The sequence below is a fragment of the Labeo rohita genome, unplaced genomic scaffold, assembly GCF_022985175.1.
Source record: "Labeo rohita strain BAU-BD-2019 unplaced genomic scaffold, IGBB_LRoh.1.0 scaffold_732, whole genome shotgun sequence".
Lineage (NCBI taxonomy): Eukaryota > Metazoa > Chordata > Actinopteri > Cypriniformes > Cyprinidae > Labeo > Labeo rohita.
The window spans coordinates 23,179-38,809 of record NW_026129670.1 but is presented as its reverse complement, the minus strand read 5'-3'; the positions used below and the strand labels follow the sequence as shown (position 1 = coordinate 38,809).

At 36.6% G+C, this 15,631-nt stretch overlaps 1 protein-coding gene across 1 annotated transcript; it reads right to left on the bottom strand.

Annotated features, from left to right (window-relative positions):
- Positions 1 to 2,877: 2,877 nt before the first annotated feature.
- LOC127161787 (ribonuclease inhibitor-like) lies at positions 2,878 to 7,198 on the bottom strand. The gene is made up of 5 exons (XM_051104531.1): positions 7,164 to 7,198; positions 6,641 to 6,814; positions 3,350 to 3,523; positions 3,087 to 3,260; positions 2,878 to 3,002 (listed from the first exon to the last, which is right to left on the bottom strand). The coding sequence occupies exons 1-5, from the start codon at positions 7,196 to 7,198 to the stop codon at positions 2,960 to 2,962; spliced, it is 600 nt and encodes a 199-aa protein (XP_050960488.1). The 3' UTR covers positions 2,878 to 2,959.
- Positions 7,199 to 15,631: the final 8,433 nt, after the last annotated feature.

The window sequence follows — 15,631 nt, the reverse complement described above, 5'->3', positions numbered from 1 at the left end:
CTCATTAAAAATTAATTTCACAGCTGCATTCTGGATTAATTTTAAAAGTTTAATAGAACTGGCTGGAAGACAAGAGATTGATCAAGGAGTTGTGAAGCATGTTCTGAAAGAAAGGGCCTGATCTTCCTGATGTTGAATAAAGCAAATCTGCAGGACCAGCAGTTTTAACAGTGTGGTCTGAGAAAGTCAGCTGATCATCAATCACAACTCCAAGGTTTCTGGCTGATTTTGAAGAAGTTATGGTTGATGTTCCTAACTGGATGGTGAAATTGTGATGAAAGTATGGGTTTGATGGAACCACAAGCAGTTCTGTCTTGGCAAGGATGAGTTGAAGATGATGGTCCTTCATCTTCAATTTTGTTTGAAACACATCTTTTCTCTGTTTCGGCCTGATTCCACACTGAGATGCTATTTTTGTCCTGTGAGAACTCAGCTTTTTGAAGACACTCTGCCAAGTGGATGAATCTGCTAACGTTGTTTTAGTGTTGTAGTGTGTACTGTGAAAACTGAGGTATCTGAAAACACTGATGCATGTTTAGTCGTGTGACGTATATTTTACTGATAGATATCTATGATTATACTACCCTGTAAAAAGTTTTCACCAGTTTCAACTTAAAAATTCAAGTTTAGCAGCTTCAAAACTACAAATCAACTTAAAACTACAAGTCATTTTAACGCATTACAATAAAATTAGTTAAAATTACTTGTACTTTTAAGTTGATTGAACTTAAATTAAGGCAGCTGCTAAACTGTTGAAACTGGTGAAAACTTTTTACAGTGTAGTATTGTGTCTGTTTTGTGCTGTTCACTTTCAAACTGTTGCTAAAGATTTGTTACTTTGTTCACTCTTCATTTCACAGTTCTACAAAGTTGACAGAGAATAAACTCACAGTTGCTGTCCTGCAGCAAAACATGAGTGCAGCTGCGTTTAAGACCAAACATATAGGGCCCCAGTATAGTGACGGGGACACTATACTGTCAAAAAAGCACTGTCTTTAGGATGAGGCGTTTGAAATGAAAATGACATTTTCAAAAGGATCTGAATCAACGGTCATGTACAAAGCTTAATTTGTAAATTTCAAGGGCCCAGAACAAAGTGGGGTGACCGGTAATGGAGCATTCGCACAATCCTATTGGTGGCCCAACTTTAGTGATTACCAGCTTTCATCAGTTGCTTTTATATGCACATATACTCTTATGTATTTATACATAACAAATCATAGGTTATTTTGTTAAATCCCCTTTTTTGTAGTGTTTGGCTAGTTTTTGTGTAACCCAGCTCCTGAGACAGGACAGTCACAACAACCCAGTGGCTGTAATGCGTGTGGATCTTTTGCATCCTCTTCAGGTAGATCTCAGTGCCCCTGACTTGCATTTCTTTGGTAAAACATTAGTTTGTGTATGTTCTATGAAACAGTTTCTTTGCTGTAAATAATTTTTTATGCAAAGCAAACTAAATGAAGGAGATGTCAGTCACCTACATGAGTTGCATCTGTCATTTTGCCACGATTTGAATGTTTAATTTAAAGGGGATAAAGTTATTGGCATTATCATTAATATAGGTGCTTTTTCATGAAAATACATGCACGCTACAGGTCAGCACGAACATAGTTCACTGGTGCATGAGGAGGGGGATCTGCTACATAAGATGCCGGATCGAATTTTGGAAGTACTGGATCCGGTTTGTCCAGCACAAATTAAGCCCTGGTCATGTGTCAAGACACATCATTACCATTACTGTATGATGTCTGAGCCAAAACGAAAATTAAACAAATATAAATCCTAATGTATTAATCTAAAGATATTTCCACATGATTCCTCTAAAGCTGAATACACATGTTTACATTATATAGTGAAACGCTACTTAAATCATCTTTGAGAGCAAAGGAGCCCCCTGGTGGTGACTGGCACTACTAACTAGTTAAAAAGGGTCATCGGATGCAAAACTCACTTTTGCATGTTGTTTGAACATAAATGTGTGTTGGCAGTATGTGTACACAAACACCCGATAATCATAAAAAATCCACCCAGTGGTATTGTTTTAATCTTTATAAGAAATAACCCCTTTTTCAAGTCAAGCCATTCTCAGCATCTTGTCAGTGTGATGTCCGCTCCCACGATAGTTAATTGACATGAGCGTCTTACCTTACACCCGCCATGACTGAGCTGTAACAGTCCGACTCTGACCACCACTGTTTCGACTGTGGTGCAGGGGAAGACAAGAATGCATCAGATTGAGCAATTGAGGTGTTCTGTTGTTGGATGTAATAATGAACACAGCAGCTCAATTTCATCATTTACTCCCGATATCTGAGCCGCTGAAGATGCAGAGCATTAACCTTACTTTGAAGGAAATGTGCCCTGCGTTCTGCCTAAATGCGTCTATGTTCGCGCGAATCATTCGTAATCCAGCTTCACCTACAGCAGGAGTTGAAAAAGAAGTTTTTATGCATCTTTGCAAATTGCCTTTCTTTATAATGTGCTAGTTTGCAAGTTTCGTGGCTAAACACGGCTAAAGTAAACATTACGGCTCACCACCCCACCGAAGAAAGTATGTCATAGACTCCTCTTTAAGACCCCAAAGAATCATATCAACTTGTGTAAAAAAAAGGCATCCGATGACCCCTTAAAAAAAGGCTCATAAACTGGACAAATCACGTTTCTCTTTAAATCAATTGCAATTTGCACAGGTGTCTGTGATGTTTTATGGTTCATTAACCTGATGGAAAAAAAAGAAAGTCTATGAGATAATCACAGTGATCTGGTCAAACAACAATCGTGTGTGTGTGTGTGTGTGTGAAGTGTGCATGTGGAGTGTATAAGTGTGTGTGGTTCAGGTAAACCCTTTTTTATGGGGAAAAAACATCCCCATAAATATCCAAAATCCTTGCCCTTCTGGAAACATTTTTTGGTCTCCATGAGGAAATGCGTGTGCCTGTGTGTTTGTAGACCTACACTTTCATAGTCCTGCTGTCATCATGATCTCTCCTCCATGATCCACACTATAAACACACAAACACACATTAATGTAGATCTGCATCATTCACACACACATTCAGTATGTCAGTATTAGTGTTATTACATACTTTAGTATCTGCAGGTTATAGTTTGGATCCTCCAGTTTGTGTTTGAGCAGCTGCACTCCTGATTGTCCTGGGTGATTGTAGCTCAGATCCAGCTCTCTCAGGTGTGAGGGGTTTGAACTCAGAGCTGAAGACAAATAACCACAGCCTTCCTCTGTCACCATACAGCCAGACAACCTACAGACACACACAGACAGATCATCTACAGACACACATCAACATTAAAACCGACTGACTGTACATTATCCCTTAGATGTATTTAATACCTCAGTATCTGCAGCTGACAGTTTGGACTCTTTAGTCCATCAGAAATAAACTTTACACCAGAGTCCTGCAGGTCATTGTTACTCAGATCCAGCTCTCTCAGGACAGAGTTTGAGGATTGTAGAGCTGATGACAAACTCTCACAACACTGAGCAGTGAGATTACAGCCAGCAAGACTGAAAAGAGCAGAGCACACACATCAACAGTCAGATCATCTACAGACACAGACAGATAGTGTACAGACACACACAGACAGATCATCTACAAACACACATCAACATTGTGACAGTTGACTGTAAAAAATCTCTTATATGTTCTTAATACCTCAGTATCTGCAGCTGACAGTTTGGACTCTTCAGTCCATCAGAAATAAACTTTACACCAGAGTCCTGCATGTCATTGTTACTCAGATCCAGCTCTCTCAGGACACAGTTTGAGGATTGAAGAACTGATGACAAACTCTCACAACACTGAGTAGTGAGATTACAGCCAGCAAGACTGAAAGAGAGCAGAACACACATCAAAAGTCAGATCATCTACAGACACACTCTGTAAAAATTTTAGCAACCTCAGTTTTATATGGTTACATTTACTCTGACACACTTTTTTTTTTTAAATTAAGCATTGGTCTCCCATAGTAGCAAGCAAACATTTTAAATCATGATAAACAGTTAAAACCACACATAATGGTGCCTCAATACCATGGTAAAAATATACCTACATGAGTTTTATACGTAGCCTATTTGTAATTTGTTTGTAGTCTAAAAACATTCAGTGTAAATGCACACATGCTTTAAACAGTAATCACAAATACATACATACTATAATTATATATCATTACTCCTGTAATAAAATTCAATGTAAATATCCCCCATTGCTGCCACAATACCATGGTGCAGTGTGTTACTACAGTAAATCCATGGAGTCATTTGTGTTCATTGCTGAATTCAAGTGTTTCACACTGGATCTCACAGCGTTGTTTAGTGCATGCTTCGAGATAAATGCATCTTCCCTAGTGAAGTAAACTTTGGTCCGAGCGGATAAAAGGTCTGTGTGGTGCGATTCAAATGAGTCGCGCTGTTTCGTTTCGCTTTTGTCACATAAAAATTATAATCGAACATTTATCAAACTCTTCATATCGTTTTATCGAGGAAAATTATATCGCAATAATTATCGTTATCAAATTATCCCCCAGCCCTACGAGACACACACAGACAAGATCATCTACAGACAGACACACAGATCATCTACACAAACACAAACAGTCAGATCATCTACAGACACACAGTCAGATCATGTACAGACAGACAGATCATCTACAGACACATACAGTCAAGATTATCCACAGACACACACAGTCAGATCATCCAGACACACACAGTCAGATCATCTACAGACACACACAGTCAGAACATCTACAGACACACACAGTCAGATCATCTACAGACACACACAGTCAGATCATCCACAGACACACAGTCAGATCATCCACAGACACACACAGTCAGATCATCTACAGACAGACAGATCATCTACAGGCACACAGTCAGATCATCTACAGACAGATCATCTACAGACACATACAGTCAAGATCATCCACAGGCACAGTCAAGATCATCCACAGACACACACAATCAAGATCATCTACAGACACACAGTCAAGATCATCTACAGACAAACAGACAGATCATCTACAGACACACAGTCAGATCATCTACATACACACAGACAGATCATCAACAGACACAAACAGTCAGATCATCTACAGACAGACAGATCATCTACAGACACATACAGTCAATATCATCCACAGACACACACAGACAAGATCATCCACAGACACATACAGTCAAGATCATCTACAGACACACACAGTCAGATCATCTACAGACACACAGTCAGAACATCTACAGACACACAGACAGATCATCCACAGACACACACAGTCAGATCATCTACAGACAGACACAGACAGATAATCTACAGGCACACACAGACAGATCATCAACAGACACACACAGTCAAGATCACCTACAGATACACAGATCATCTACAGTCAGATCATCTACAAACACACACAGACAGATCATCTACAGACACACAGACAGATCATCAACAGACACACAGACAGATCATCAACAGACACACACAGTCAAGATCATCTACAGACACATACATTCAGATCATCTACAGACAGTCAAGATCATCTACAGACACACAATCAAGATCATCTACAGACACATACAGTCAGATCATCTACAGACACATACAGTCAGATCATCTACAGACACACAATCAAGATCATCTACAGATACATACAGTCAGATCATCTACAGACACATACAGTCAGATCATCTACAGACACACACAGTCAAGATCATCTACAGACACACAGTCAAGATCATCTACAGACACATACAGTCAGATCATCTACAGACACATACAGTCAGATCTTCTACAGACACACACAGACAGATCATCTACAGACACATACAGTCAGATCATCTACAGACACACACAGACAGATCATCCACAGACACACAATCAGATCATCTACAGACACATACAGTCAGATCATCTACAGACACACAGTCAAGATCATCTACAGACACACACAGACAGATCATCCACAGACACACAATCAGATCATCTACAGACACATACAGTCAGATCATCTACAGACACACAGTCAAGATCATCTACAGACACATACAGACAGATCATCTACAGACACATACAGTAAGATCATCTACAGACACACACAGTCAAGACCATCTACAGACACACACAGTCAAGATCATCTACAGACACACACAGTCAGATCATCTACTGACACACACAGTCAAGATCATCTACAAACAGACAGTCAGATCATCTACACAGACAGAAAATTTACAGACAACCAGACAGATCATCTACAGACACAACATTGTGACCAGCTGACTGAAAATGATCTCTTATATGATCTTCAATACCTCAGTTTCTCCAGCTGACAGTTTGGACTCTTCAGACCATCAGAAATAAACTTTACACCAGAGTCCTGTAGGTCATTGTTACTCAGATCCAGCTCTCTCAAGACACAGTTTGAGGATTGTAGAGCTGATGACAAACTCTCACAACACTGAGCAGTGAAATTACAGCCAGCAAGACTGAAAGAGAGCAGAACACACATCAGTAATCAGATCATCCACACACACAGTCAGATAATCTACAGACACACACAATCAGATCATCTACAGACACAACATTATGAGCAGCTGACTGTAAATAATCTCTTATATGATCTTCAATACCTCAGTTTCTCCAGCTGACAGTTTGGACTCTTCAGACCATCAGAAATAAACTTTACACCAGAGTCCCGCAGGTGATTGTTACTCAGATCCACCTCTCTCAGAACACAGTTTGAGGATTGCAGAGCTGATGACAAACTCTCACAACACTGAGCAGTGAGATTACAGCCAGAAAATCTACAAAAGATTAAATAAAATTTAAGAAATAACAAAACACATATAGCCGCAGACGGCGATCATCAGGGTCCAAGCAGGACCCACTGCGCAACTGATGTTGAAAAGACATCAAATTGACATAAAATTACCCTAATTACCCTTACTTACCACACCATTTTGCAACTTAATTTCATTGGCCTTCTCAATAGTGCTAACAAAAAGCACAATCGCATTATTCATTTGCGAGCCAACACAATGTTTTCATGACCCACAACATCTCCCACAGCCACATATACATTGTCTACGTTGACATGAAAATCAATTTTAACTCCATGAATTTTAAAAAACATTGTGTTTGGAGCTGTCATACTTCCCAGCAAAGTGCTTGAAGCAGACTATCCTCATAAAGGATACAACGAAAATTTCATTATATGTATATCTGTTTTATCTCATATATAATGCATTTGGTTATATAGTTATATAGTTAATAGAGCTCTTCAGTTTACCGGTGATCTTAAGCTCAGCGCACACAGCTCACACAGCAGTCAGGGTTCTCACTCTTTTTCCAGGACATTTCCAGGACCTTTTTTATTTTAATTATGGTGGGAATAAAAGACAAAGGAGAACACCCTAAAGTAATGTATTATTGCTCTCTTGAGACATCTTTAAAAACATACAGTTTATGGCTGTGAATTAACTATAAAATAAGCTCTTTAATATAAGCTCTTAATTATATATTACAACAAGTGATTTGCAGAACCAATTTCAGTACCCTAGCAAAATAAACAAAATATATTGGAAGTATTAAATTAATTTATGTACCTATTTGAAAATACAAAAAAAATTAAATCAGTTAATTATTTATGCTAACAATAAAAAAAAAAAAAAAAAAAATGGCAAGTATCCTTCAAATAATTTCAATTAAGTGTTGCTTTAAAAGGGTCAAATGGAAAATGAGGGGATTCTGAATAATTAAACATAGGCCATTGCATATCACTGCTCATAGAAAGTGATATAAATATTCACGGAAGTGTTTAAAAGCAGCCATCTATCAGCAAGTGTGAATTGAGTCTGTACTTGGTACTACCAGTACTGCAGAAAGGCTGGTATGGTTATGTTTTTAAAATTACAGTATTGACGTGGTACAGAAGTACTAATATCCTACTTTTGACAATAATCAAAATCGTTAGTTAAGTTACTGAATTACTGAAATACTTCTCTTAAAGTTGAACATTAGATAGAAGGTTTGGAAACACATCAATGTTCAAACTGTAAAAAGTCAGTAGTGATGCACCAATCTTGAGTTTTCATTGCTGATTCTGATTTTTTACAAGCAAATTCCGATTTGTTCATTTTTTCTTAAAAGAATGAAAATATGACTACATGAACAAGATGTTTTTTGATTTATTACAGGGCAAACTTTCTATAGCCATTTAAAATTAGAGGTAACCACTGCATTTTAATCACAATCCAATAGGGCTGGACAATAATTCAACATCACTATATTTCACAATATCATTTTTTTCAATAATGGTGGTATAATTTTCGATATTTCAATATACATTACCAGTGTTTCCCATACATTGATTGACGACTTTGAATAAACATGAGCGCTGCACGTTTTAAATTAATGTATCTTTGAAGGGAAGCGACTCTCTTCAGAAAAATTTCAATGGCATTTTCATTTTATCTGCTAAGGTATCGTTCATGCGCACAGCGCTGCTTTATGTACAGCTGTTAAAAAGGAAACTGATGTTTCTGCCGCTCCAAAAGTGCCTCTTACCGGCAGATAATACATTTGTATTTGAAGGCTAAATACAAATAAAAGGTGAACATTCATTTATTTGTACTTTTTTTTTTTTTTTTTTTTAAACATTATATAATTTTACAGAAGGAGGTTTCATAGACTTGGCAAATTCATTTTTCAGAAGTTTGTATAAATATCCATTGTGGGTGTTCTTTGCAATAATTTTGAGGCTTTTTAAAATGTTGTTCATATCGATATCAGAATTATATCATATTGAAATTAAGAAATATATTGTGATATAAATTTTGGCCATATCATCCAGCCCTACGATCCAAAGAAAGATTCTACATACATGAGTGGTTTCTGATCTAATTTCAAAATCTGAAGAAAAAACAGAATGGTCTTACTTTATCTTTGTGAAATGATGCTGCATAAAAAATATCAGCAGGAAACAGAAACAGACTGAAAGCAAATGTTTTACTTATAGTAGTTTATTAGTTTTTGCTGTCTTGAAATGATGATTATTTTTTAAACATGGTGGCAGTTTCTGGCTTCAAAGAAAAATAATTTTTGCTAACATCTTTGCGGCAATAGGGTCCAAAACCACCCTGGGTGTGCATGATTTTCTAATAATTCAATGGCCTGTCATCAATTAATCCTTACTTTTAATGTAATTATTATAATTAATGCAACTATAAATGCATTTAAAAATAAAACAGGTGTGAGCTGGCTGTGACTTATGGAAATTATATGAAGAGTGGCATTTTAAAAAAAATTGAGTTCCTGCCAAACTCAGTATTGTATCTGGTCGGTATTGAAAAGTCCATTTTTAATTTTACGCAAAATGCGATATCCGCCGTGTTATTCTGTCATGTTTTTCCCTATTTTTCCAAACTCTCCCTTCTATGCAGAATGTGATACATCTGCTCAGCCAATCACACGCACTGTAAACAGTAAAGGCGGCTCTTTGAATACACGCCGCATCCTAGTTTCCCTCATCTACTTTGTACTTTGTGATCAACAAACACACAAAACACTGTATGCGAGTTACTTACATTGCCTGACCATTACACTATTGCCTGATTTTGCTCTATTTTGACATCAAAAATAGTCACAACTGAGCTGCTGCGCATCTCCATTCAAACACAGCGCTGTTTCCTTTATGAATGGACATGCCGTTCGAACGAATCAAATGAATGAATGATTCAGTAATTAAATCAGTGACTTGCCGCCACCTACTGGCAGTTTTAGTTTCATTTTTAAAGTATCTTTTCAGCTATTTAAATCATTTAATATTTCTGTATTCAAAATTTGATATTTAAAACAATCTTAACATGAATTTATATATTTGATTGCACTCATGCCACCTCTGAGCCTCATTAAACATGAAAATACACCTACAATAATAAATCTTTGAAAATCAAAATCAAAAAAATGGATTTTAATTTTTTTATGTTACTATAACTGCTGTATGAAAGTTTGAAACAGAAAATAGTGGTTTTCATCTTGCCACTTTCTTGGTAAAGAAAACACATTTTACACATTAATTAATCAAAACGGATTTATAGCGTTTTGGAACCAAACTCTTCACATCTAGGGCTTTTATAGCCTACACAGTGTGTGCTGCTGTAAAGACTAGGTTTATCCCTCACAAAAATACAAAATGCCCTCTCTCAGCTATAACCATTTGTTAAATAAAACCCAAAACACACACAGCCACATTCAGAGATAAGAGGGGCATTTTCTGCTCTTAAGGTCCCATTCACCAAGATACCTGCTCCTTTACCCCCATCCTTGAATTTATACATTTACTATAACGATGAACAAAGTCAAGTCAAGTCAAGTCACCTTTATTTATATACCGCTTTTAACAATACAGAATTGTATTGTGTATCGCCCTATAATTTTTCACATTCTAAAACCTGTTTCACTCTGAAATATGTCACAATACATAAATCAGCCATAACTTCAGTTACAGGACTTGTTTTTGTTTGCCAAGTTTGCTAAGCAGAGCAGGACGCTAATTATGAGATGGTGTGATAACAAAAATCAAAATGGCAAGATCCACTAGAGGTTTGCTTTTCTTAAATATCAATTAACATTGCGTTTTTCTAGGGATGCCTAAACTCGGTCCTGGTCCTTGGTTTAGCTCCAACATGCCTCAACACACCTGCCAGGGGGTTTCCAGTTTGCCTAGTAAGAGCTTGATTAGCTGGTTCAGGTGTGTCTAATCGGCCCTCCAGGACCGAGTCTGGGCACCGCTGGTAACAATGTTAAGATACTGACAAACAGTAGTGTTTCCTTGGACTCGGACTCGAGTCCGACTCGGCCCATTTTGGACTCAGACTCGTCTCGGACTCGATTGGTTAAAGACTCGGACGTGACTCGACTTAGGTGGACTCGAACCCAACACTACACAATACATATTATTAGAAAGGATCTGACTCCCAAGATTCCATATGTGGTGGTCTTTTTGTGATGGGAATAATATTGACAGAGAAATTTATAAAAATGCATCAAAAAGAAATAATTTGAAATGAATAGAAATAATTTGAATAATCTCAATGAAAGAAAATGTCAATGCAGTTTGGATGGCATCCAGTGGCTGTTTGTGGTATTACGCCCTAAATAAAAATCACACAGTAACCTCAATTTTTTTTTTGTTTTTATCAATTTCAGTTTTGGAACATAACTTATTTAGACATAAGGCTTTAATTGCATACCAATTTTCATATAAAACCTGTTGTGTAAAATATTTATTTTATATAAAATAAAAAAAGTACAGTGCATAAAATAAGTCCAATCTTAGGTGTGAGGTCCAAAGCATTCATGAATTATAAGTTTGGATATTGGATGTTCAAAAATGGGGGTGACCGTTAAGAAGCTGGGAATGAGTGGGAATGTCGGGTATGTAACATTCTAATGAGAACATTATTATAATAAAACGTGAATTCCTTGGGTTTAGTTGCTGTGTCTCAGCATGTTGTTTTGGGGAGAGCCAAGAGCGCATACAGGAGTAACATATCTAACTAGCGCATAACTTCATGATAACTTGCCCTCTTCCGTCTTTTTGTGCATATATAAGTTGTAATATTATGTTTATTTTCTATAAATATCTGACTCTCATATAGCTCAATAAACCCGCTAACAAAGCACTTCAGTTTACGGGTGTTCATTCAGCTCTTTCTTCAGCTACAGCGCACACAGCTCTGACAGAAATGCTGCTATTTAACACAGTGGAATTAATTTGTTACTTTATGTAAATCACTTAAGCGTTATTAATAATAACACCATTTTTCTCATTATTTTTATCAACAATATGGTTTAGTAATTAAAATCATTTTTTTATTGTTCATCCGTGCAGAGGCGATTCCATTTTATTGTTCCATAGGGCATGCATTTTGATTCTTTACACGCAAGTAGTGATGTCCAATGACTTTAATAATGTGCATTATTTAATTTATTTGTAATTTGGCAATAGGAGAGTAAAACTATTTTTAAAACATACACTGTTCAAACTAGGCTGCTTATGTGTTTGGGACATTTTAATGATGCGATCTTTTTTGTAATCAGCAGTCAAAAATTAGATTAAAAAAAAAAAAAAAAAAAGTTTTAAATGTCTTCCACTTGTGAATAAAATTCTAAAGTCTTACTTCCTTGGCATTGTGTTAAAACACACCTGAAGGCTCCAGACCAGCAAACTGCCAAAGCTTATGCTTTTATAGAAGCGCTCAGACTTGCTGATGATCAGTTAATCAAAGTCATTTGATCAGCAGTGCTTAACTGTTATTTACCCTCTTAATTCCAGTGTTAACAGTAAGGGTGTCCTAACTTTCACACATGGCTTTTCCATTTTGGCTTTATTTATTTTCAGTAAATAATGACACAGTGCAATTTGTCATGTGTTGTTGTTCATCTGAGGTTTTATTTTTTATTAACACCGCCGTGTTGCTCAGAGACGCGCAACAATTCTGCAATGGTTTCAAAGGTAATATGTTCTCTGCAAAATTGATCAAAAACACGTAATATTGTGTTTAAAATATAACACAATATCAACTTCTTATTTACTGAACTGTTGTTTAAAATCACATTTAAGCCCGTGATAGATCGGGACAAAATCAGCACTGGTGTCATATAATGCTCTTGCTGCCCGTGTCATATCCTGTGATATGTGATATATTGCATATTTTTGCACCAATATCTTTAATTTTAGGACATAACTGCATTTGTGGAGTTGTTGCCCTGCATCATATTTGTCAACAGTCAACTACATAAAATATAGTGTAATAATAAGACATGACGTACAGGTCTGGGGGTGGGGCCAGTGCATTAACTTTTAATCACGTTATTTTTTCATAACTAATTAACTACGTTAACGTGTTAAACTGACAGCCCTAGTTATTAATATTACCAGTAATTTATTTCATTATTTTATCTTGTCTCAATTGACCATATGCACGGATTACTTCCTAGTTTTAAACAAGCCAGCTCAGTCATTTCCGGTCAACTGTACCGTGCCATAATAGGAGTGTCCTTTGCTCATTTTCTCTACATAATCCATTCACAATTCAAAGAAAAGTTTTCTTTGTCTAAGACAGCGTTTCTCAACTCCAGTCCTCGCTTTCAATAGAGCTGTGCATTAAATGATTCAGACTAAATTCAGAGTAACAAAACTACAGCAGTAACAAGTTTGTGTTGGTTGATTATAGGTTATTTAATAGCTTTTACAGTTCAAGACAAAACTCTTATTAAATGTATGTAGAAATTAAATCTAAAATATTTCAAATTCATATTGATTCATATTGAATGCATTATTTAATTCTTAAATGATTAATATTTATCTTATTTAATTTGTAGTGAACTATATAGAAGTATTTAAATAGTTCACCCTCACAGGCTTGTGTCTGAGCTTATTTATTTCTATATTTTAATGACTTTCAGCACTTGATATACTATATACTTCAGTGTGGTAAAAGTACTAAAAATGTGTTATACTAGTAATTTTATATTAAATCGAAAAGCAACACATGAAAAAACTATGGGAGCTGAAATGGCAGCTGCAGCCAATGAGTGAACCTCTACTGCCATCTTCTGGTTAAAAGTAATTTCATGTCATTTTCATCTTTAAAAAGTCGTTGTTTTCCGTGAAAAGACATGTCGTCTTCATGAATGAGAAGTGAATCTTTGAAGTGAATTTTAATCCACAGCTGTAGAACTGAAAAATAATAAAGACTTTAAAATATTACAAGATTTTAAAAATGTGTTCATGACTATGAAGGAAAGTTATTGATTATCAAGAATACTATTAAGATGTTGTTGAAGAGAAGCATCTCCACCTTGCTAATGTTAGATTAAACAGTTATGACAGTGTTTAGCTGTCAGCATTTAAATGTACAACTGCGTGTCTATGTATTCTTCTGGGATTACCAGGAGCAGAATTTAAATTATATGTTGTTAAATAATATGAAACTGAACGTTCATGCCGCTATCATTATTTACGATGTTGCAATTATTATTTTTCTCAGTTTCTGATAAGAATGAGGTAGGAGAGTAGTCTCAAGAGTCTCCACTTATATATAGCACATATAAAATATGCTTCACCAGAAATTTACGAGCTGGCTTATCATTATGCGGAAGTTCTAAAGAACACTCCGTACACATGGTCAATTCCAGCTTGTTACAACCTGAGGATGTATTTCTATTCATATATTGTTACGCTAATATTAGTCCGTTTCTTTCTTATTCCGAGGTCACCTTAACCACCAGATCCAGTCCGTATCCAGATCAGATGGTCATTGCAGTCCCCTGGATCCAGTCCGTACCCAGCCTAGATCAGCACCTAGAGACGACCTCTACAGCCCTGAATGTCAGTGGAGTCCACATCAACTAGATGAGCCCCAGAGACGGATCCCCAGTGAAGACCTCGTCACCTAGACGGCCGTCGGCACAAGACCACGGGAACCAGATGAGTCCTCTGTGTCTGGCCAGAGGAGAACTGGCCCCCCGACTAAGTCTGGTTTCTCCCAAGGTTTTTTTTTTCCATTTGTCGCCGATGAAGTTTTGGTTCCTTGCTGCTGTAGCCTCTGGCTTGCTTAGTTGGGGACACTTTCTCTTCGCACGATATTGTATTTTATTTTATTGTATTTGATTAACTGCCTTTACCTGAAAATTGAGTGTTTATTGTTGCCCTTGGCATTGTTGATGTACTATTTCCTATTTAATACTGTACAGGCGCTTTGTCACAATTCTGGATTGTTAAAGGCGGTATATAAATAAAGGTGACTTGACTTGACTTGTTGACTCTCTATGATTGTTGTGGTGCAAAATTGAATTTTTTACCTCTTGATTGATATCCCTTGAACACTAAAGTGCATTCTTGTTGGCAAGCAGAGTTGTGCTAAAACCTCAAGCTAAGTGGCTGCTTTTATTTACTTTTTTTCTTTTGTTAAGGTATTAAAAGGTATTGTAATTTCCTTTTTGTTTGTTTATTTGCCTTTATGTTAAGTGGGAAGCTGTAGGGTGAGGGTGCCATTTTATTTTGTACTCAACGTTTGTCTCTGTTTTTGGTTAGTGAGATGGGGAGAAAAGGAAAGACTTTGTTGTTGATTTCTTTTTATTTTACCTGGATAGGTTATTTAGTCCTCCTCTTGTTAGTTAGCTTCTGTTTTGTTTGTTGTTTTGGCCAGGCCCTCTCCCGAAGACATTTATTGCTTCTATTATGTTTTGTTAACTTCAATAAATTGTTTAAATTTGCCAATTCAAGTGTTTCTTGTACATTTCTGGGGCAGAGGACTGGAGTGATTCCTCCACTTTTTTTTTTTTGTTTGTTTTAACTTCCTTTATGTTTTAGTTAACCTGTTACTCCCACTCCCAACCCTAGACTGGACAGTGGGCACGTAACACAGTTTTACTGATCAATGGTGTTGACCGTCCCTTTGCTCCTCCTGCTGCTGATTTAATAAACAAGTTTCACATGTGACTGGGTTTTATTTATCGCGGTGATAACAGACATTTGAACGACTGTCTACTGTATTAAAAATCTCTCATTCAGGAACATTTATTTTAAACATGTCAGATTCATTATTAAATAT